This window comes from Eleutherodactylus coqui, chromosome 8 (genome assembly GCF_035609145.1).
Source record: "Eleutherodactylus coqui strain aEleCoq1 chromosome 8, aEleCoq1.hap1, whole genome shotgun sequence".
Taxonomy (NCBI): Eukaryota; Metazoa; Chordata; class Amphibia; order Anura; family Eleutherodactylidae; genus Eleutherodactylus; species Eleutherodactylus coqui.
In genome coordinates this window covers 148,482,152-148,507,048 of record NC_089844.1, presented here as the reverse complement: position 1 = coordinate 148,507,048, position 24,897 = coordinate 148,482,152, and the positions used below count along the sequence as shown (strand labels likewise).

At 45.3% G+C, this 24,897-nt stretch overlaps 1 protein-coding gene across 1 annotated transcript in view; it reads left to right on the top strand.

Annotated features, from left to right (window-relative positions):
* The window catches only part of MYO15A (myosin XVA), a 106,115-nt gene extending 83,011 nt beyond the window's left edge, over window positions 1–23,104 (top strand). The window contains exons 52-63 of the mRNA XM_066577864.1: window positions 786–859; window positions 5,016–5,098; window positions 5,536–5,666; window positions 5,809–5,903; window positions 12,191–12,268; window positions 12,396–12,492; window positions 12,655–12,815; window positions 13,954–14,087; window positions 14,927–15,060; window positions 18,135–18,268; window positions 19,753–19,893; window positions 22,810–23,104. Of these exons, the coding sequence (XP_066433961.1) occupies window positions 786–859; window positions 5,016–5,098; window positions 5,536–5,666; window positions 5,809–5,903; window positions 12,191–12,268; window positions 12,396–12,492; window positions 12,655–12,815; window positions 13,954–14,087; window positions 14,927–15,060; window positions 18,135–18,268; window positions 19,753–19,893; window positions 22,810–22,911 (1,364 nt within the window). The 3' untranslated portion in view covers window positions 22,912–23,104. The remainder of the gene's footprint in view (window positions 1–785; window positions 860–5,015; window positions 5,099–5,535; window positions 5,667–5,808; window positions 5,904–12,190; window positions 12,269–12,395; window positions 12,493–12,654; window positions 12,816–13,953; window positions 14,088–14,926; window positions 15,061–18,134; window positions 18,269–19,752; window positions 19,894–22,809) is intronic.
* The last annotated feature ends 1,793 nt before the right edge of the window (window positions 23,105–24,897 follow it).

The window sequence follows — 24,897 nt, the reverse complement described above, 5'->3', positions numbered from 1 at the left end:
TGTTGCCGCAGATTAGATGGAGGTGCTGACATGTTCTGACCAGCTGTCAGGAAGGGGTCATCAATTCATGCTGCTTGTGCCAAATTCTGATCCTCTGATCAGGGTAACAGAAATCTGGATTCATCTGACCAGGAGATGTTTTGCCACTGCTCTATTATACAGGTTTTGCGCTCTTTTGGCTACTGGAGCATCGCCCTTCTGACTCTTTTACAATGGTGCTGGTACTGGTCATCGCCTGTTATAGTCCATCCGTGCTAATGAAAGACGAGTTGTGTGTTCAAACATGTTAGTTTGGAGGAACAGCATTATATTCAGCTGCTTTTGACTGTGCAGTGCCTGTTGGCCGGACCCATTCCTGACATCCGTTCTCCTCTGACCTCTTTCAGTGAAAAGTTCTTTCCGTTCATAGGATCCCTATTTTGCTGAATGTTTTTCCTCAATTACGCCATTCTCTATATACTCTCCGCACCGTTACATGAGAAAAACCAACAAGGTTCACAAAGTCAGTGAAAGCCCGGCCCCGGCTAGTCTAGAACTGGTGACCAGGTTTCGGTGGAAGTCACTCAGATTGCTGGATTTTCCCATCTAATGTGGATTCACACTATAACTGATTCACAGAAAACTTGTCGCCTGATTTTTTTGCTCCACTCCGGGGTCACGGGGAGAATTTCCATACAAGGAAACGCCAATTATGAAAGACTAATAAAGGGACCATTCATTGTACATAACCCTCTGTAGAAGATATGTCCCTTGTAGACTAATGTCTTCCATTCTTTCTTCTACAGCTGTGATGAGGTTTATGGGGGACGCACCGATGAAGGGTCAGTCCGAATTGGATGTGGTGTGCGCAGTTCTGAAGGTAGAGAGGATTTGTCAGCAAAGTTTATGTTCATTCACACTAAATCTTTATGAATAAGAATCCACTTTCTCGCCCATATCACGGGGGGACACAGCTGAAGACCGTGGGTACAGCTACTGCCACTAGGAGGTGGACACTAAGCGGAAAAAGTGTTAGGTCCTCCTACTAGCTATACACCCCCTGCAGTCACCAAGCTAACCAGTTTCAGCTTAGTGTCCGTAAGAGGCAGACCTGTTTGTTGCCGGTCTTCAAGAACCACTTGGACTCAGGAAATACAGGGCTAGCAGGAGTGTCCTAGTAATCCTAACGAGGGTGAAAAGAACGGAGTTAACTGTTATGTTGCCTGCACAGACTTCAGAAGAAAATGAGGCACATCCACCCCCTAACTTGAATGTGACCTGCCAGCCACAGTTTGCCCCTTGCACCGGAGCACCCCCTTCCTCCTTCAAGGCAGGTGAGCACAGGAACTATGGAACACTCATTTCTTTCTTGGTGAACGGGTAAGTATCTCTCCACTCTCCAGCAAGGTGAGTATTCTCTCTCCCCATCCCGCACTGCCCACTACAACTCCCAGGGAGGCGCAGAGCTATGTCCCTGCCTCAGGAACGCTCTACCGGCTTAACTGACAATGCCATTGGGGTTTGGAGAACCTTCTTTCTATCCTGGTATCTCTTTTTCTCCCTGCCACACTCTGCAGCTCTCTTCCTCTTCCTGGCAGCATTTCACTCAGTGGGTGTACCTGCCTGACGGGGTGCATGTTGCTTCTTCACCGGTGCTCCTCTGGAGCTGCTGTAGGAGGGGAGGTTCCATTCAAGTCCCCTTGAGTTGGTAGGGGGGTCTTCCTCTTGCAGTGGCCATTTGGTGCTCGGGGCCCGCTGCTGTTCCCTTTTCCCTCTGTGGCTACACAGCATGCGATATGGGAATGGGTGGTTCTCTGCAGCTAGATGGTGTATCCCAGAACCTCTGTCCACAATGCGGCTGTACTTCGCACCCGATGCCAGCCTCTCCCACTCCTCCGCTGCTTTCTCCAGTGCTGGGTGAGGCCCCTTCGACGGTGGACCACTGGCCATAGGCTATAGCAAGACCTGGTTTTTTTTGCTCCCCCTCAAGACGCCGCAAGGCAAAACATGTCGGGGTGGCTATAGGTTAGATTTTAATAGGGTTTTGGTAGTGCTGACTTATTAATTTCGACGTAGGCATTTGGAAGTTGGCCCCCAGGCCCATGTTAGTGTGTGTATATGCAGTTACACACATGATACTAACTGATGACTGCTGGTCACATTTCATTTTCTACCACCATTTGCTCCTTTAATTTTAAATATCATTCAATGCTGTCTTTTTGAATAATAAAGTATTTATATTATATATTAGGGGATATTACCTATGGGTGTTTTTTGCCTTTGGCAATTAGAATTGTGTTTATATCACCCAGAGTATTCCTAGGGCAATTTCATAATATATTAGTGAGCAAGTAGTTATCTTCACCAGCAGTGGGTCCACCAGTGTCCCATTTGGCGAAACACACCACTTTTCCCATGGCAGATGCTTCGTCTTTTAAAGACGTGCGTTGTAGCAAAATGGAATGACTAGCCAAACCGTCCTCTAAGGCAGTGGATTTTCGTCTCTACCTGGGTCAACAGGGTCAGTACTGAACAGGCTAAGCAACTACACCGAGGTATTCTCTCTGGCTACCCTCCAGAAGAATTGGCAGACATTATGATTCAGATAAGCCAGACGGGAATTGTAAATGTGACTGTGACTCTTCCCTGGATACAGCCAGACTTTTAGCTCGTGCCTCAGCAGCTTTGGTAGTCACATGCTGTACCCTGTGGCTAAAATTCAGGGACGCAGATGCCTCCTCTAAGAGGTCCTTAACAGGCCTTCATTTTGTTGACTTAAGACTTTTCAGCACCAGACTGGATGAGATCATCTCTGAAGCCACTTGTGGTAAGATTTCCCATGTGCCACAGAACTGATCCAGAAAAGAATTTCTCAATTTCGCTCCTTTCCCGGCTCCAGCCCCCGGAGCTGATAGTAAGAAAACCTCACAGGAACAAAAGCAAAGGCCCTCCTTTAAACCGAGACCCTCTTGGAGCCCCTGACCGCAGCCCTCTAAGTCCTCTTGTACTAAATCTTCTGCTGAGCAGACTGACATTTCCACATGAAGTTACTGAGATCTGTCATTGCATCCATGGAAGGAGCTTCTGTCATCTTATGGCATCATGGATGCCTATCTTCATATCACCATCTGTCAAGCACATTAGTGATTTCTCCACTTCGCCATCTGATCAAATCACTATTAATTAACGGTCCTTCCATTTGCGTTAGCCACAGACCCCCGTGTCTTCATAAAAGTTCTGGCGTCAGTGATGGCTTCCCTCCACTCCAAGGGGATAGTGGCCATTCCCTATCTTGATGACATGGTAAAAGCCCAAACTTGGTCATCCAGCCTGGATAGTCTGCACATCACTTTGGACACCCTGTCCAGATTCAGATGGATCATTAATCACCCCTCTCACTGTCGCAACATTTGGACTTTCTTGGTCTCTCCTTCGACATGGCTCAGGCCCATGTCTTACTGCTGCCGCTGAAACTACTTCTCCTCCAGAAGCAGGTATGTTCTATGAAAACTCAGAATTCCGTGACCATTTGTCACTGCATAAGAGTGCTGAGGCGTATGGTCTTCTCCTTTGAGGCGATTCCATTTAGCCAATTTCATATGCTTGGCCTCTCCAGTTGACCATTGGGACAAATCTGTGGACTCTTTTGATCAAAAAATCCACCTCTCTCTGCAGCAACACCTTAGTTGGCTGGATTCCCCACTGACCCATCTGGAGCGCTCCTCTCTAACCCTCCAACAGTAGGTACTCACCATGGATGCCAGCATTTTCGGCTGTGGGGGTGCTCTGCGGTATCTCATGGCGCAAGTCACTTGGACCATAAGGGAGTCCACACTACTGATAAATGTGTTGGAACTTCTGGCTATTCTCCCGTCGCTTCATTACTTAACACACCAGCTGACAGGCCCCCCAGTTCAGGTCCAAACAGACAACACGATGGCTGATGCTTACATAAATCATCAAAGCGGTACAGGCAGCACGAAGGTCATGGCAGACACAGCGAAAATCCTGACATGGGCCAAAGATCTCCTACATAGTATTCTCCTATCCCAAAGTGGACAGGATGTGTTACAGTCTTATCCATTTTAGCCGTTGAGTAAAGTTTTATCTCATCTTTTAGCCTGTAAGGCGGCTTTCTTAGTAGCTGTCACCTTCATCCAGCTCCATTCGGGCTCGCAGCTTTGTTGGCCAAGCCTCCATTCACTGTCTTTCATCAGGACAAGACAGTCCTACTTCCTGTCTCTCCTTCCTACCTAAGAGGATATAATTTTGCCCCTCCAAAGTTCATCCTAGACATGCGCTCTCAACAAACTGGATCTAGTGTGAGCCTTGTGGACCTTCCTCTCTCAGACAGCCGCTTTCACTCGCTCTGGCTCTTTTTATGATCCCTAATGGCCCAAAACATGGCCTTACTGCTTCCAAGTAGGTCATCTCTCACTGGATCCGATCAGCAGTGGAGGAGACCTACGGTGCCAAGGGTAGAGTGCTTCCCTTAAGTGTTACTGCGCATTCTACTTGGGCAGTGGGTGCAGTTGTAGGTGTTACACAATGGTACTTCCACTATTAAAGTATGTAAGGCCACTACATGGACCTGCTTCCACACCTTTTCAAAGTTTTACCAGGCTTATACTTTTGCATCCGTGGATGCCTCCCTCAGTCGAAGAGTTTTACAGACAGCCATAAACTGGCCGCATGCTTTCTTCTATACTTTCCTCACCTCTGAGGGACTGCTCTGAAACATCCCACAGTCTTCAGCTGTGGCATCCAATGATACAGATGAGAAAACAAGATTTTTTTACCCTAAAATCTGTATTGTCTCGTTCCTTGGGGGACACAGCACACACCCAGTCTGTTCTTAGGACTTCCTTGTTAGAGCGTTCTCTCTAGAGATACATACGGTGCTGAGCTAAGTTACAGCGGGAAAAGCTTTACCCGCAGTCTTCAGCTGTGTCCCCCAATAAACGGGCCGAGAAAAAGATTTAATGGTAAGTACACAAATCGTGTTTTTTTGGACTGTTTGCTCTTTGTCATTGCAGCTGTGCGAGGACCATGAGGTATTGAAGGATGAAGGCTATTGTCAAATCATCAAACAGATTTCTGACAACTCCAGCACTAAGACGTAAGTCAGCTAATCCAGGGGTCCCCAACTCCAGTCCTCAGGGACAACCAACAGGTCATGTTTTCAGGATATCGTATGGTAAGAACACCTGTGGCTATGTCTGAGGCAACGACAATAATGACATCATCTGTGCAATACTGAGGAAATCCTGAAAACATGACCTGTTGGGGGTCCCTGAAGACTGGAGTTGGGGAACACTGAGCTAATCCATACCCTACTTCCCCAGATCCTCCCATACATTGCCCAACAAAGATCTGAGCTAGGCCACACACTGATCTGTTGGGACCATAACAAATTTTGGTGCGTTACCACCACAAACCTTAAACTTGAAGGGTCTCTAAGACAGTTGGCCACACTGCCCTCCCTCTTGCTTACTAATATCACACTCAGTCAACAATGTCAACTCTAGTAACCTATAAACCTCATTTACATTATAGGGACAGTTGTCAGCGAGGATGGCGGCTCCTCTACATCCTCACTGCATATCACAGATGCTCTGAAGTCCTCAAGCCATACCTGTTTAAGTTCCTTCAAGACACATGCCGAAGTCCAGGTCTGCACTTCCAAGGTAAGTACAACATATGAGCTTACACTTCTCTATACCATCCAAGAATAAGTACTGCTGGGCTGTTGCCCGATGTACTGCATCCCCTCTACATTATACATACATCAGTGTTAAAATAATGTATTCACCTGTCAACCTTAACCAGGGATCGCAAAGGCCTGTGAGCAGAATCTACGTAAGACCCTGCAGTATGGGGGGCGATCTGAATACCCGGGTGCAATGGAGCTAAAAGCCATGGTGGTAAGTGGTCACGTCTACGGTAATGATGATGAAAAGACTAATGAAGGAACTTCAGACACTTTGTTTACTAGCTTAAAATCTTTGCTGGAAAAAAGGTGGGAAAGTTGCGTATTATGTTTGTGGGAGAGTGTTGTGGGCATGCTCTGTGCAGGGAGGCCAGTAGCCGTGAGGGCGGTGCCACCTGCAGCCCCACAAATATAATATAATTTGCTCCAAAAATTGGCATAATTTACAGCGCAAATCTATACCACTTCACAGCCAGCATAGATTTGATTCTTTGGTGCATGGACCGGCCAAACATGTGACAAACTGATTTAGAAGCATTCTTGTTGTATCTTACTCTACTGCATTAAGAGTGGTGTAGGAAATGTCAGTCTCAGGGCTTATTCACACGAGCGTATATCGACCGGCGTTTTCACGGCTGGCCGATATACGCTACACCATGTGATGCATGGGCTCGGCGTATATGCTGCTAAGCTGTCTCCCCCTTCCCTTCCCCTTGCCGACTCACCTCCTATCTCCTCCCCTCTGACTGATTGCAATGGGAGTGGGTGGAATGGGGGCAGAGATAACCTCATGCCCCCTCCCAGCAATAAGCAATTGGAGTGGGCTGAGATTAGCTTCGCCCCACCCACCCCATCCCATTGCAAACAGCAGCAAGGAGTGGAGAGGAGAAGGATAAGGGAGTTTAGCAGTCACGCTGCTAAACTCCATTCCACCTTCCTTTTTCAGTCGCTGTCATTGGCTCCCATAGGAGTCAATGGCAGCGGCCGTAGTCCGGCCAGGAAGATTGCTTCCTGCCCGGCGTAAAAGCACCGGTCCGGGCACTTTTACGCAGTGGAAATACGCCTGTGTGATCTGATACATTGTAATCCAGTGCATCAGATGGTAGCGTATATTGGCCGGCCGTGAAAACAGCAGCCGATATACGCTTCTGTGAATAAGCCCTAAGGTAAATGTGCCGCAATGTCTTCACTACTATTGTCCCTGGTAAGCACTGCAGGAAACTCAAAGCTGTATTGGCAGGGGATTTATAAAAGTTTTTATGTTAGAATTCTGGTGTAAAAAAAAAACTAAATGATCAAATTCACTCTACGCCAGAAATTCCGGAAATTATAGAGGAAAGCTTCGCCACTTTTTCCCATGGATTTCAGAAGAGGAACACTGGTTGATTTGTTAATAGATTGACAAATCTATTAAGAGCAATATGCCTCCTAATATACTTGATGCATCTCACTCCAGTGGCACTTATCTGAAACTATTGTGTAAAACACCAATCTTATTATTTCCTATGTGATCTTTTAAGAAATCGCATCGCGCTCTCATGTCAAGTGATTTGCATGCCAATGTGATGCAATTTTTACCATTGCAATTGGAAGCACTTGTGATCTTTTCACCGGTTTGACAAATGTGCTTGAAAATCGCAAGTACATAGATGTGTGGGAAAAACACTTTGTGCACGCATCTTGAATCACAAATTTACAAGCGTGATATCGGTCTGAGCTTCGTGGTCTGATATCACACTCGCCTGTGTGAATGCACCCTTAGGGCGCCTACCCACTGGCGTTTGCGATTTTCGTGCATGAAAAACGCAGTGTTTTCACGCGCGTTTTTGGCGCGTTTTTCGCGGCTTTTTCGCGGCTTTTCCGTTAATTTCCATTGACATTCATGGGTGCATTAAGAGAAAAATAAGGACACATATGCAACTGACAGTTCCTATGTTAAAAATTGCAACGGACCGAAAAAAAAACCGCAAGTGGACAAGAACACATTCTATGCTAATTGCTCTTCAGAAAAAACGCAAAACGCAAAGGAAAAAAAATCGCAAGTGGGTAGGCGCCCTTAGGGTGACTACCTACTACAGTTTTTTTTCACTGTGAAATTCGCAGCGTTTTTTCTTCTGCAGGGGTCTATGGGACTTGTAATGTTAAAATCGCGATCGCGCAAAATTGCAATTTCACGGTAAATCGCGATTTTGCGCAATCGCGGTTTTAACATTACAAGTCCCATAGACCCCTGCGGGAAAAAAAACGCTGCGAATTTCGCAGTGAAAAAAAAATGTAGTGGGCAGTCACCCTTACTCTTCATTCAGATAAACGTATTCTCGCAGCTATTAGCTGCAAGTAAACGTCACCCAAAAATCGCTACCATGTGAAGCATTGGATTCCAATGCATTCATTTACATAGGTGATTTTGTTTTCGTGGCTAAAAATCGCAACTGTGATTTTTCCTCGCAGCGTCAAAATATGGGCCATGTCCTATGTTTTGATGGAAATTGCAGGGAGCTCCCATAGATTGCTGGAAAAAAAAGGAGGAGAGGGAGTTTACCTGCTCTGTCACTTGTTGCAGAAGACAGCTGGCTTCTATTTAGCTACTAAAGCTAACTAGAAGCCATTCTGCCGCTATAGAGTCCATTCACGTGATGCACTCCTGTGAGTGGACGAGAAAACACTAATTCTGAAAGGAATTAGATTGCGGCAATGCTGCGTTGCCACAATTTTTTCACTCCAAGCTTAGCTCTGCCCCCATCCTGGCCCGTCCCATTGCAAACAGCTGGAGGGCGGAAAGGAGGAGAGAAGGGTGATGGAGTTTAGCGTCACGCTGCTAAACTCCCTCCCACCTCCCTTCTCCCGCCGCTGTGATTGGCTCCTATAGGAGTCTATGCAGCGGCCGACAAGATAGTTCCAGGACTATCTTTGCTGCCCGGCACAAAAGCATCCGGCGCCATATTAGCACGCTATATATACACAAGCACTGTTAACTCTCGTGTAATAGCACTAATTGCTGGCCTGCACCTGCGCTTACAGGAAAAATGCAAGTGTAAGTGTCTGCCACTAGTGCTTGTGTAAGGGGCCTTCCACACAGGATGGAATACTTCACTAGAGGGTTGTAGAATATGCCTCCTGCAGAATATTCAGTCCCAAAATCTGCACTGCTAATGTGCAGATTTTGGTGCAGAATTGAAAATAGCAGAATCCTGCCAGTAATTCTGTATCAAAATCCAAAGTTAGCAGTGGTGTTTGATGCGGAATTCAGAGATCACATATTGCACAACGCTGTTGCAGAATATTCCGCCATGCGTGGAAGATCCCTAACAGCAGCCACAATTTGCTCCAGATGATGAGCGCTGATTAATGAGATCAGTGCTCTTTAAACAGGCCAATTCAGACTTTAAGGTTCACACAGGGCGGATTTGCTGCAGAATTTCGCCGCGACAAATCCGCCTGCGCCCGCTAATCTCGGGATTAGCCAGCTATGTGGACGAGATTTCTCAGAAATCTCGTCCACACAGGACGGCCAATCTGCTGCGGTAAGTCAGGCAGGAACCGCGGCTGCGGCGACCGCAGCCGCGGCTTTACAATATGCAGCATGTTTATTTAATTTTTCTTTCCGCTGCGGCCGCGCTCTCCTCTATGGGAGCGCCGGCCACAGCGGAAGAGCGAGCAGCCGGGCCGCTTCAAAGCCACCGCGGGTTTTTCCGCGGTGGTTCTCCCGGCGGAAATCTCGCGGTTTTTGCTGCGGCCAAACCGCCGGATTTCCGGCGGGAACCCGCCCTGTGTGAACACAGCCTAAGAGGCCTTTAACACGGGCTGGAATTTGGCTGCAGGACACAGAGCAACATGCAACTGAAGCTGCCGTCACAGCTTCCACACCCAAATCTGCACGGCTACATGTGCATTTCGATGCAGGATTGCCAGCAGAATTAAGCTATTATCAATTCTGCATGACAATTCACATGGAGCCGTGCAGATCTTAGTATGTGTTGTGGTGCGTCCTGTGGCCAAATTCCAACTGTGTGAAAGGTCCCTAAGGAGATGATCATTAGTCCCCCATTGAGTTCCATCAGTGTTGGCAACACATCCCCAATATACGCAGTGGGATGAGACGCTGACAATGATCATTTTTTGTGCCACATGAAGCATGCCATCGTTAGACAAACAACTGTTTACTTGCACAATCACACAGCCCAATCATTGGGCCAATGAATGCTCCTAGGAATGTATAGGGTTCTTTATCATATGAGTAGTTAGACATGTAGAGTAGTATTGAACAAAATTTTGAAAAGTTTGGTTTGGCTGGTTCACCGAATTTCGACAAAAAAATCAGTTTGGTCCAAATAAGTTTGAACTGAATTGGAACTTCACCAATACCCCTAAAATATGTATATAACATTGGTGGTGTTGGTCCTGTGATTCTGTGGGTAGCACTGTTGCCTTGCAGCACTGGGTTCCAATCCAACTAAGGACAACATCTGTATGGAGTTTGTATGTTCTCTCTTTGTTTCAGAGTAATCATCTTTATATAGCACATATACTACCGTTCAAAAGTTTGGGGTCACCCAAACAATTTTGTGTTTTCCATGAAAAGTCACACTTATTCACCACCATGCATTGTGAAATGAATAGAAAATAGAGTCAAGACATTGACAAGGTTAGAAATAATGATTTGTATTTGAAATAACATTGTTTTTACATCAAACTTTGCTTTCGTCAAAGAATCCTCCTTTTGCAGCAATTCCAGCATTGCACACCTTTGACATTCTAGCTGTTAATTTGTTGAGGTAAGCTTGTGAAATTGCACCCCACGCTTCTAGAAGCATCTCCCACAAGTTGGATTGGTTGGATGGGCACTTCTGGCGTACCATACGGTCAAGCTGCTCCCACAACAGCTCAATGGGGTTCAGATCTGGTGACTGCGCTGGCCACTCCATTACCGGTAGAATACCAGCTGCCTGCTTCTGCTGTAAATAGCTCTTGCACAATTTGGAGGTGTGTTTAGGGTCATTGTCCTGTTGTAGGATGAAATTGGTTCCAATCAAGCGCTGTCCACTGGGTATGGCATGGCGTTGCAAAATGGAGTGATAGCCTTCCTTATTCAGAATCCCTTTTACCCTGTACAAATCGCCCACCTTACCAGCACCAAAGCAACCCCAGACCATCACATTACCTCCACCATGCTTAACAGATGGCGTCAGGCATTCTTCCAGCATCTTTTCATTTGTTCTGCGTCTCACAAACGTTCTTCTTTGTGATCCAAACACCTCAAACTTGGATTCATCCGTCCACAACACTTTTTTCCAGTCTTCCTCTGTCCAATGTCTGTGTTCTTTTGCCCATCTTAATCTTTTTCTTTTATTGGCCAGTCTCAGATATGGCTTTTTCTTTGCCACTCTGCCCTGAAGCCCAAAATCCCGCAGCCGCCTCTTCACTGTAGATGTTGACACTGGTGTTTTGCGGGTACTATTTAATGAAGATGCCAGTTGGGTACCTGTGAGGCGTCTGTTTCTCAAACTAGAGACTCTAATGTGCTTATCTTCTTGCTTAGTTGTGCAACGCGGCCTCCCACTTCTTTTTCTACTCTGATTAGAGCCTGTTTGTGCTGTCCTCTGAAGGGAGTAGTACACACCGTTGTAGGAAATCTTCAATTTCTTAGCAATTTCTCGCATGGAATAGCCTTCATTTCTAAGAACAAGAATAGACTGTCGAGTTTCAGATGAAAGTTCTCTTTTTCTGGCCATTTTGAGCGTTTAATTGACCCCACAAATGTGATGCTCCAGAAACTCAATCTGCTCACAGGAAGGTCAGTTTTGTAGCTTCTGTAACGAGCTAGACTGTTTTCAGATGTGTGAACATGATTGCACAAGGGTTTTCTAATCATCAATTAGCCTTCTGAGCCAATGAGCAAACACATTGTACCATTAGAACACTGGAGTGATAGTTGCTGGAAATGGGCCTCTATACACCTTTGTAGATATTGCACAAAAAAACAGACATTTGCAGCTAGAATAGTCATTTACCACATTAGCAATGTATAGAGTGCATTTGTTTAAAGTTAGGACTAGTTTAAAGTTATCTTCATTGAAAAGTACAGTGTTTTTCCTTCAAAAATAAGGACATTTCAATGTGACCCCAAACTTTTGAACGGTAGTGTATATATTATATTATAGAACTTTACATTACTTGGTATTTTCTGTCCCTATTAGTTTAACATACAAACTCCATGCAGATGTTGTCCTTGGTCAGATTTGAACCCGGGACCCCGGTGCTGTAAGGCAATATTGCTAATCACTGAACTACCACTACTGTTCTACTGGGATGAACCACCCAAAGTTCACTCTGAACTGAACTTTTAGCAAAGTGTGACCTAAAACAGGGTTGGACTGGTTCAGTTCGCTCAACTCTAATGTGGAGGGATTAATCCCGCAGCACCTATGATCTCACATGACTTCAATATTCCTTATCTCAAGCACTTTGTTCCTCTTACAAGTGACATATATTTTCCCACAGGCCGGGAGAAGCTCCAAGAGGCAACTGTTTCTACTGCCTGGAGGAATTGAGCGACATCTCAAGATAAAGACTTGTTCGGTAAGTGCAATTCTGAAGAAAAGGTAGTTTTACATTAAATTGCTTCTAGATGCAAAGGATGCCGGACCAGCGGACATGCCGGATCAATGGGACCTCTTATCATATAACATGGGTATTATATCTGCAGGTGGCCTTTGATGTCATAGAGGAGATCTGCACAGAGATGGGGGTTCACAGGGACGAGGCCTATAATGAATATGCCATTTTTGCTGTGACTAATAGGGGTAAGTGCCAGATATGTTGCTTAATATTCCGTATCTGAAGTAGAAACCTAATCGCTGATGAGCGGACTCTATAGCATATTTGATTTCTGTGCAGTCTACATGATCATGTAGATCCACATAAACGATTGTCTCCATTATTGTCTCATTTGTTGTGGTGACCAGGTCAGAACGTGAGACCCATTAATAGGAAGGAATACATCTTGGATGTATCTGCAGAGATGGAGCAGATTGACAGCAACTACATGTTTTGGTTTAGACGCGTCATCTGGGCGCAACCGCTAAAGTTTGAGAATGAGTTATATGTAACCATGCACTATAACCAGGTATGGGGAGGAGCTGAGTCTCTGCTAACAATATTTGGGGGGAAGAAGGGGAAGCCAGCGTGGGGTCCGAAGTACTTGGGGGTCATAATGTCTTCTAACAACAATTACACGCAAGCACATGAGGTCCAAACCATCAGGTCAGCAATGTGCACGGATCCAGTCCTCAGTACAAAAGATCTCCAGCAATGCAGATGGAAAAAGCCCAAAGCAATGAAGTTTAAAAAGCCATAAGTTTATTGGGAAAGGTATATAAAAACACACCGCACACAAGGCCGGTAGAAGAATTGCAGAGCTCCATGTTACAGACGGGAGTCCTTCTTCACAGCATGCTTCACATTTATATACAGTACTTTTCCCAATAAATTGAAGGCCTTATAAATGTCATTGTTTTGTGCCAGATCCGTGCTTTTTCTATTTTCCTCAATTACACTGATAGTTGGGGTACAGGACACTGGCACTTGGGGTACTGGGTAATGACACACTGATAGTTGGGGTACAGGATAATGACACACTGATAGTTAGGGTACAGAACAATGATACACTGATACTTGGGGTACAGGACAATGATACATTGATAGTTGGGATACAGGACAATGACACACTGATAGTTGGGGTACTGCACACTGATACTTGGGGGACAGGACAATGACACACTGATAGTTGGGGTACAGGATAATGACACACTGATAGTTGAGGTACTGGATAATGACACTGATACTTGGGGGACAGGACAATGATACACTGATACTTGGGGTACAGGATAATGACACACTGATACTTGGGGTACAGGACAATGACACACTGATAGTTGGGGTACAGGATAATGACACACTGATACTTGGGGGACAGGACAATGATACACTGATAGTTGGGGTACAGGATAATGACACACTGATACTTGGGGGACAGGACAATGATACACTGATAGTTGGGGTACAGGATAATGACACACTGATACTTGGGGGACAGGACAATGACACACTGATAGTTGGGGTACAGGATAATGACACACTGATACTTGGGGTACAGAATAATGACACACTGATAGTTGAGGTACAGGATAATGACACTGATACTTGGGGTGATAGGTGGCCAGAGATGAAGCATTATTCTACACTGTGCTGCTGTTCCTTCTTAGGTATTACCGGATTATCTGAAAGGACTCTTTAATGTCTTCTCTCACGCTAAACCCACTGAGCAACAATTCCAGCAGATAGCAAGACTGGCAGCTTTGCAGCATCGTGCCAAGGACAGCGTCTACCTGCCTACTGCGTGTGTATTCCCCCTCATGTCCCCTTACTCCTCTAATACCCGCTAGCTACATATATTCATCCTGCTTGGAAGTCTGATTCCAGATTATAGTAATATAGAGCGCCACCTGTTGACATTAAAAGAATCTACAGCTCTGATTGCGATTGTGATATTGGCAATGAACAAGTGGCTTTCTGTAATGTTTGATGGCGTACACTGAACGGCCCCTTTATTACAGCCCCCGACCCTCTCATGATTGGCGCTTCCCTGTATGGTTTTAAGCAGCATAAAATCATGTGACAAGTTTTCCGTGAATCAGTTTCGCGGACGGGCTATAACAGCGGACCTCCGGTTCCAGCGCCATTGTTGTCTAAGAGAAACAGATAGCTGAGACCCCAGTGGGCAAAATAGAGCAAAAATTGGATCACTGAGCAGTGAAGAGTCTAGATCTCTGTTGCCCCATGCTGGTGGGAGGTCAGAATTTGGCGCAGGCAGCATGAATCGCTGACCCCTTCCTGTCAGCTGATCAGAACATTTCAGCACCACCATCTAATCTGCAGTGACTACAGGAAGCTTCCTGTCCGCAGGGGCCGATATTCCTGCAGAATGATGTCATCACCCAGTGGAATCTACACCACGATTAACTATTGTGGTTCTGAAAGCCAAAGGAGTCCAAGATGCTACTAGATAGGGGCCTCTAACAAAGGGGCCGTTCAGTGTTATCCCCATGAACGCTCTCTTCTCTGCTGTCTGTGACCTCCCCTTCTGGTTCTCTGAACGTGACTATGTCTCCCGGTTGTACTAGTAGTTGCAGCCAGTCGGTGTTATACTCCGCTCTGACATGTCCCTTTCTTCTACAGTCGGGAGGTGCAGGATTACATCCCCGGTCAGTACTACAAGGTGGTGAAGCCGCAGTCTTGGTTGAACATGGTGATGCAGCATATGCAGCAGATCCAGCCTCTCAGCCCTCACCAGGGGAGGGCGCAGTTCTTAGGTAAGGAGAAAACAAGAGTTGAAATGGCTTAGGCCACTCACACACCGTTTGTTAAAATGTCGCGTTTTCAAACGTTTTGAACTGCGTTTTCAAATGTGTTCGACAAGGTTTTTAAACGCAGTAAAAAGCGTTGAAATGTGCTAAAATAGCTCAGACAGCGTTCGAAAATCACAGCGTTAGAAATGGCGAGTTCGAACGCTCTTCTGAGAAGCCCCATTGAAATCAATGGAGGCATTTTACAGAATGGCCTTAGGCCGTTTTCACACAGCCAAGAAAATCGTGCAAGATTTGTGCGTTGCGAGACACAAAAATCTTGCACAAATATGAACCCTTTTTTTTTTTTAATGGAGTCATACATGTCCTATTTTTGGGCGTACCCTTACATAACATCACTCATTGCTTTCAATGGGGCTGGCGGTAGCACCACACCATGTCCTAGGTGCACGCGGTGTGATGTGAGGTCTCCCCGTTGAAAACAATGGGAGACACTCCGCAATTGCTTCTTCCCCGAAGTGATTACATGTTAATGAGCGCAATATCCGGCCATGATTCCCAGCCCGAAATCGCACTCACCCGTGTAAAATTAGCCTAAGGCCTTATTCACACTGGCGTTGTTAGCCACGTTTATACATCACGACCATCTGAAGCATTGGGTTCCAGTGTATTTTTTAAAATGACCAATTTTTAGTCGTGCCAAAAAAAATAGGACATACACGACCGAATTTATACTCTGCCAGAAAAAATACGTCTTGCCCTTTTTTTTGACTGATATATGCTGGCAGCTCCCATAGACTACTGTGGGAGCTGCAAAAAAAAGGGAGAGGGAGGGAGTTTAGGAGCGGCCAGCGCTGCTATAAGCCTACAGATCTCTCTATTTAGGCATTATAAGTCATTCCAAGGATTTATGCCGACTAATGGATTTCCGGACAGCGGTGTATTTTTTCAATAATGCGTCGCACCCCGCCATGTAAATGGACAGGGAAACGCTAATTAAGCTCGGGACTTGATTGCAGCGATTTCCTTTCCATGTGATTTTCAGCTGCGATACTGCCAGCGTGAAAACACATGTGCTCGTGTGAAGGAGGCCTCAGGTAGGTCCACTCGCAGCACACTTACACACATCACAGCAGTATCTGCATGTGTAACATGAGGATTTTGCTCCGGATTCACAGCAGATTTCTTCTCTCTACATTGAACGGGGTGAAACCTGCTGATAAAATCTGACATTTTAAACTCTGCTTCACAGGTCCGTGTCTTTGCAGTATGGGGATGAGATTCGTTAAACCGCATTTACTACTGTATTCCACTGCAGATGTTACCTGCACAGACCTCCAACTAAAATCTGCAGTAATCCCTTCCCTGTCCGGATGCTTCTTTTCTGTGCTGCGGGTGTGCTGGCCGGCGCACATGTACATACCGAGAGTGCCGCGCATGTGATGGCACGGATTCCGCGGATCGGACAGCTTCCATTGACTTGGAATTGGTCCACGCGGAATCCGCACTGGAATAGGACATGCTGCGATTTTCCCTCTGTGAGCAGAAAATCGCAATTGATTTCCGCTTGTGGACATGGAAAAGTGATTTTCCATTGCATGTCTATGGGCAGTATTTGCTGCAGAACCCGGAGGCAGACACCCGCTCCGGATTCCGCAATGCAAGTACGTCTGTGTGAATTGGGCTTAACACATATATTTCACAACTAATTAAGCAGGATTCACATCAGCATTCAGTTGTTGCATTGTTCTGCTCCATCCTAGGAAGTACCAAATCTAGCATATATGGGACCCGGATGGTGCAGAACAGACCCCATTGCTATAATGGGATCCATCCAGCTTCTGCTATAGGGGCCTGAATGTGCCCAGACAGAGCCGTGCAGTATTCTGCACCATTTCATCCAGGATTTCATACCAGATCTGCAATGGAGACTCCAAACAGAGCCTTAACTAGCAATTATCGGAATTACACCTGGTATGAGTAAAGCAATACTGTTAATAAGACAGGACAGCAGAGGCTCCTATCATTGTCCCGCAGGACCGTCCACAGAATGAACAATGCTATTTACAGCAGTCTGTATCCTGCTTATGGCGTTATAGGCATTGGTTGTCATAAAACGGTCTATGGATTCATTCACACCTGCGTATTATGGATTCATATTGGATGTATGCTTTACAGTTCAAAAAACGATGCCTTTACATTTAAATGTTTTTATTCACCTTTCCGTTTTTCCTATTTGCGCATGGCGATGTTTTCTCAATACGCAATCTGTTTCAGCTGATCCAGTAGAATGGGTTAAACTTAAAAACATATGTTTCATATTGGCATGGTTCTCATGCGCGTTTTGGTTTTTATCATCCGTATTTCTGGAACATCACAACAGCATAAAAAGAGTTGCCCCGTATGAATGGAGCGGGGATGCACATTCTCGACAGCTGCTCCATATATTCTTGGGATCGGTGGGGTTTCAGTGGTCAGACCCCCACTACTCAGCCAGGTATTTTGTAGATAGAGGACTAGTACTGTTGGTGGGATAAGACCTTAAAACAAATAATGGATGAAAAATGGACAACTCGGAAGAGAATGCCAAGAAAATCTAAGCAAATGATCCGTATTGTCCATCCATATTTGATCCGTATTTTCACATGCAGGCGTGAATATACCTTATGTAACTGACAGTGAAGCTGTTGGGTATCGCATTTCCTACTCGTTCCTCACTATTAAAGGATGCCTCTTGCATATAAACGATTTATCTCTATATTTTGGATTCAGGGTTTCCTAGGGAGCTTTCTTTTTCTGCCATTATACAATGGCGCCAACTGCTGGCTAGAGCCAGTACTGCTGTATAGGACATACTGGAGAGGCCCCTGACAACAGAGCGGCCAGTAATATACAGTAAGAATTCCCTGCCGGACGTCTTCCAACATCAGAGCTGCACAGCCTTAAATCAGAATGTCTTCAAACGTCAGACAGTGGATTGAAAAGGCTTAATTGTATAGAATTGTCTTATAAGCAATTGTCTAATATACAGAGAACAATCATTACCGTCATGCACTACTAATATCTTCTCTCCCCCCCAGGTCTGGTCAGCGCTTTCGCCATGTTTGGTTCCTCTTTCTTCTACATCCAGAGTTGCAGTAACAACATGGTCATCTCTCCGTGTATCCTGGCCGTCAACCAGAATGGGCTGAACTTCCTCAACAAAGAAACCCACGTACGTACCTAGAGCCACGGCTGACTGACCCTTAGGCTGCTTTCACACGGCCGAGAAAATAGCGCGAGATTTGTGCATTGTGAGATGCACAAATCCTGCATGAATATGAACCCCATTCTTTTGAATGGAGTCATATACATGAGCGATTTTTTTTTTATTTTTATTTTTTTTTCCCGCATCACATTGTGGTGTGGGAAAAAATCGCGACAGGTCCTATATTCTTGCGTTCCTTGGGACACATTGCCCATTGTTTTTAATGGGACAGGAAAACACATCGCTCCTATGGGAGCTGCAAAAAAAGGGATGAGGAAGGAGTTTAGCAACGTCCAAAGCTGCGAAAACATTACGGCTGGCCACGATGCGGCCAGCGTAAAAGCGCGTTACCCGTGTGAAAGAGGCCTTATACTGCAAATGCTGCAGAATTTCCCCAGCATATATATATATATACATGTGAAGATGGCCTGAGGGTCCTTTCATACGTATAGCTACGGCACTGATCTCGCTGATCGGGGCTCATCCACAGTACCTGCTGATTATGACCCTATAGGGGACTAACAATATGCTTTTTCACCTTCCATAGAGTTCCATCATTGTTGGCAACACATCTCTCATTTACATGGGGAAATGTGCTGCCAACAACAAAGGATTTCATTTGTGCCGCAGGAAGGCTGTGATCAGCCAATGAGTGTTTGCTCATCTGTCAGGTGATTGATGTCACCTTCACGTGGTCCGATGATCAGGCAAACGATCGTGCCTAGGAACATTCTGACCCAATAATCAGGCTGTGTAAAAGGCCCTTTAGGATGCATGCATACAGCAAATACATACAAACAATTAGATATGCATATGCACTTTGGCAGGGGTGTAACTATAGAGGATGCAGGGGATGCGGTTGCACCCGGGCCCAGGAGCCTTAGGGGGCCCATAAAGCCTCTCTTCTCTATATACGGAGCCCAGTACTATGAATAAAGCATTATAGTTGGGGCCCTGTTACAGGTTTTGCATTGGGGCCCAGGAGCTTCAAGTTACGCCTCTGACTTTGTGTGCCGCCATATAGTTCTTCCATATGGCATCATTTGATTGCAATACTGCCTAGAGATTTTCCATAAATAAAGCTTAATCACTATACAATGAACTTCCTATTATACTCTGCGTTTCAATTCTCATCATTTTAAGCTCTCCGCTTGCTGCCAGTGAATGGTGATATCCCTGATGCTGAAAACTAAACCTGAAACCTTCCAACTTATACAGCTAAATGCAATAGAGAGATCAGATACACTTTCACAAGTCCTGCATCTGTGTCAATTGGACATGATCGGAACCCGTTTTCAATATCTAGGTGCTTCTATTCATTGACATCAAGCATATATGTTGAAAATGGTGAGGAGTCGGTTTACTTGAGGGAACGTGGCTGTTCTCCCGCCCTGGTATATGTGGATCTGGTTTCCGATGTGTCTTCTTTCACATTTATCAATGTTTTCCAGGAGCTGATGGTGACGTTCCCGCTGAAGGATATCCAGAGCACTAGGACACAGCGTCCGGCGCCAGGACTCAGCTACCCTTATGTTGACATCATGCTGGGTGATATGATGTCACAACGGGTAACGCAGCTGCAGCTGGAGCAGGTAAAACAGCGGCTTCCTGTTATACGCTGTGTGATATAACACTGGCGAGCACATCAGTCATCAAGGGGAACTGCGGTGGAAATGGCATCTAGTAATAGTCTATGTGACAGCGAAGAGGCTGGAAATGAGGCCTGGGACTCAAGGGGGAGTTACATTACCTGGTGCCCTCCTTTCACCTGTACTGCCTTGGATCTGCCTGTTCCAGGCGTTCCCCTTCATTCTTACAAGACGGACGCTCCTTGATGCACACTAGACATCGATAGTCAGAAACTGCATGCTGTTCTCGCAGTGCCCAGCGCTGCTCACATGAACAACGCTGACCAATCAGAGCAGCTTGTATGGTCTTAGACTATCCAATGCACACTAAGCAGTAATGCAGGGGTGTCAAACTCATGGCCCGCAGACTGAATATCCTTTCTTTTCTTCCATCAGTCCTTGGTACGACTGCTCCTTGAGTCATGGACAGAGGTTACTGCTATATAATAGACTATAATATTCCAGTAACCTCTTTCCGTGACTCAAGGAGCAGTCGTACAACAGAGTAATGGAAGAAAAGAAATGACATTGGGTTGAGTTTGACACCCCTGCACTAGTGCTTCAGTAGTGTAAGAATCGTCACCGCCATCTTGGAACACCATAAGGCGGCCCCAGGAACCAGAGGATCAGAATGGGGGGGAAGTATGGTACCAAGTAAGGGCTCATACACTTTAGGATTCTGGTTCCCCTTTACCTGCTTCATTATAGAAGCCCTGCCTGAACGAATGGATCGTCTCATGATGGAATGGGGCCACATGGACCCCATTGATTAGTTCGGTTTCTTTTATGGTGCCTTGTGTTTTCCGGGATGAAATAGCGCTGCAGGCGACAGTATTTCATTCTGGAAATCAAAAATGGTCCTTTGACAAATTGTGTCACAGGACTGGAGGGTCGCTTTACATCTGTTTATGGGAAAGTTAGGTGACAAACAAGGGTTGTCACTCAGCTTTTCTAGACTCCTGAATGGCAAGGCAAAGCTGCCCTTTGTGCACCACCATATTGTTAATGTAACTCTGAAGCAATCAATACCCTTGCCACTTAAATGCGTTTTTGCCATAAAGCTTAAAGTGGATGTACCAAAATGGACTTTTATCACGTATCTACTGATCCCAAGAACAGGGGTCCCAGGTCCTCCTCTCCTTCTCACTACCAACACACTACACCCCATACAATGAGAAGGAGATTGGATGGAGCCACGGTTGTGCTGTGCCTCTCCATTCATCTTCGGTGGGACTGCCGGCGAAAGCCAGGCACTTGTACTTCCATCAGCCCCATTGAAGTAAATGGAGCTGTGCAGCATATGTGCTACTGCCACCCCATTCAGTCTCCATGAAACTGTGGTAGGTACAGCGAGCCCGCAGTGAGGAGAAGAGAGGGTAATGGAACCCCTGTTCTTGGGATCAATGGCGGTCTCAGTGGTGAGACCCCACCGATCAGACTTTTATCACCTATCATTAGGTGATTTTGGTACAAGCCCTTTACAGTGTATAATAAAATAATATCCAGATTTCTAATACACTGTGGGTTTCAAGATCTTTGCTTGTTGTCAGTGAATAGAAAACTTTTCTCGTTTACAGTTAGAGGCTCAAAATGTGCCACTATAAAACAGGACCAAATCACAAGGAGTTTTCAGCCTCAAGATGTAAACCAGAATGATACCATTTACTGGAAGCAAGCAGAGCTCTTGAAAATAAGGGGGAAATAAAGTATTTTAGGAAATTGCTAAACTTCTTATTAAAAGTGCTTTCCAAATTCTCTACCATCTCGTCCCCACTTTTGGTCTCCAATGAGTTATAATGCATTCTGTCCGGGGTTGGATAATACAGATTTTGCTCTGCTATAAAAGTTTGCTTTACTTCCTGCTGTGAATGACATCTCTTATCTGTTCTGTCTATGGAATCTTCCCATCACTTTCTGTCTTCTGCTTTACCATGTGGACCCCGAGTCAGACCTGTAGCCGTGGGTATGTTCCAAGTTGCTCTCCAATATCCATTTCATCATTGTCAGAATTGTAGATTTGCAGGGCACCGACGGCCGATATGCAGTAAAAGGGACCACATATGGCCCAATACTTCTGCCTGATATGACCTATCAGTGGGCCGTGTATGCCACATCTCTCTGTAATACCACATATGCATTTTCTCACTCCTCCACCAAAATGAGTACAGAAAGTCACTCTTGAGACATTGGATATATTCGAGGCTGTACCATGTCCTAACTCTCATGTCGTTACTGTTTAGGACCCCCGTTATGTCCATCAGAGTGCAGCTACATCTGCATTTCCTCATGTTCATACACTAGTGCAGCCATCCTGCAGTTGCATGTGATCGGGGTTAGAGTTAGGGTATGTTCACACAGCAGAATTTGCATCACTGTGGATTTCTGCCATGGCTGTGTACAAGTATACCCGCAGATTGGCACATGGATTTAACCCATTTTTAATGGGCAAATCCATGTGGGGAATTCTTGATGAAGAATCTGCATGAAGAAGTGACATATCACTGCTTTATATTTTAAATCCACGTACAGAAACAATCTACGCTGTATAGACTTAAATGCAGATTTTCATCAAAAGTAATTGGGCACGGATTCTGCATTAAACCCATTACAAACTTTCCTTTTTGTGAACATACCCTACACAGCAGTGTTTATCACTTGCAAAATGCAGGAGGAGAAACACTGATTGCGGTCGGCACTAGGATTCATCAATTCAAACTGTACGATGAGTCTAAGTGCCGACCACAATTAGCGTTTCTCCACCTACATTTATGCTGCTGCATAACAGCACCCTTTAAGTGACATCTAAGATCATTATCTCCATTCCCACCTGTAGAGGGCGTATTATTTCTCTACTTCTAACCCTCTCTTCTTTGTCTACAGGGTCTGGAATTATGCAGGGTGGTCGCAGTTCACATGGAAAACCTGCTTATAAGTCGTGATAAGCGGCTAACACTCCCACCCAGCGAGATCACTCTGCTCTGATTGTCGCCATGATGGCCCGACTGAACGGTTTTATTCTGCACTTTAAAACTTAGCACTGGATGAATTGTAAATGTAAATGAACCCCACTCCTGCTCCGAGTGCATGGTGCTAGATATAATCACAGCAAGGGCACACCTAGCATAGATGTGGCCCCTGCAGCTGCTATGAGGCCCAAAGGTAGTAGGGCCCCAGTTATTGTTGGATCAATTCCCACGGAAGGCGCAAATCTTTGTAGGGTTCCCCCTCTGTACACAACAGTAAAGCTATTTCCAATCAGTAAAGAAGTGACATTTCTATAATAGTGATCTACTTGTCCTTTTGTGGTCACTGGTGCCCCCTAGTGCTTTCTTGTAAAACATAGGTTAATCAGAGAAGGTCCAGGGTCCGACCTATGGACTTCCAGAGGTCTCAATAACAGGGGGTCCTATTCCTTATTCTCAGTATAGAAGTGCTCATATCCCATCGCTCACCATTGAAATGAATGAGAATTTTGGGGGGATTTCTCTGTAATGATGTCGGCTCAAAGCTAAACAACAGAACCTCTTTTCACCTTTAGCAGTCGCCTTTCCTGGGTACTAACCCTGCCTCCCAGTACTCACATAGCCCCAGGCCTTACAGTAGAGCCAAATAGTGCAACAATCAGACATCCCAAGAAGTATAGATATGAGGCACATACCAACACAGGGAAAACACAAATGCTACTAGGAATGCATTATTGGATGACAGTTGCAGAAGGTGATGACCCCACTGTTCCTAAGCAGCCCTACATTGTTCCTATGGATGACCCTGTCTAAAACACTGTTCCTGAGTACAGGAAGGCACTAGAGTCCAGACAAGAGGCTAAAGAAGCAAATGCTAGAATAAACCAAGGCAGATAGAAACAAACAAGGAAAGATTAAATAAACCACAAACTAGGAAACAAAGACGGGACTAGAAAATTAAGGAGCAAGGCACACTGACTGAAGAGACAAGACTGGACTAAAAAAAACAAGGCTAGATGCAAACTGGTATAAAAAAAACTCATCCATGTAGCATCTGCAGAATACTAATATTTATCCATGATTTTGCCATCCGTATGTAATCCGTATGTCCTTTTTTTTTTTTACCTCTGTATGGACTTCCATTTACTTAAATGGGCGAGTCTCGTCTGCAAATTGCATCCGAATAGTGCATATGATGAGTTGTTTTCTTGCAATCCGCATGTCCGTGTAAAAAAATTGAAGTATGTCTTGCCACATTGACTAACATGAGATCATGTGCTGGCCGAGTCTAGAAAAAAAAAATTGCTAGTCTGCTCGAGGTCCAAGACGCACTGACTGGAGAGACTACACAAGACTGGACTTAGAAAATCAAGGAGCAAAAGACATTGACTGGACGGATTAGACAAGACAGGACTAGAAAACTAAGGAGCAAGAAAGATTGACAGGACAGACTAGACAAGACTGGAGTAAGGTTAACCAAGGAGCAAGATACATTGATTGAACAGACAAGATTGGACTACAACTAGGTACTAGTACAAGGAATACTGGATGAACACATGTCACAGCTATCAGCCGCACCACACTGCAGAAACCAAAAATATTTGGTTCGCCTTTATATAATCAGACACTTCTTTCTGTAAGAAAGCTGAGCAGTGTGGTCCACTGATCCCCTCCAACGGTCCCAGCAACTGCCCCAACAAGAACATAGAAAGCAGGAGATTATGACACAGCAGGAGACCTTCTGTTGCTCGTGACTCACTCCTATTCCTCTCAGTGGTAACATAGCATACCCTTTTTCTTCGTGAGAGTCCCCCTAGTCTGACCAATCCAATCATTCCAGTTTTATGACTTGTCCGATTTGTCATAAAGTGGTACATTGTTGTGTACAAATGATACAGCCCAATATGGTACCCAACATTCAATCAGATCTGCCTTAAAGTTAACATCCTCATTGAACGGGTATTTATAATAGATCCAACATGCTGTGCTGATTAATTTCTTACTA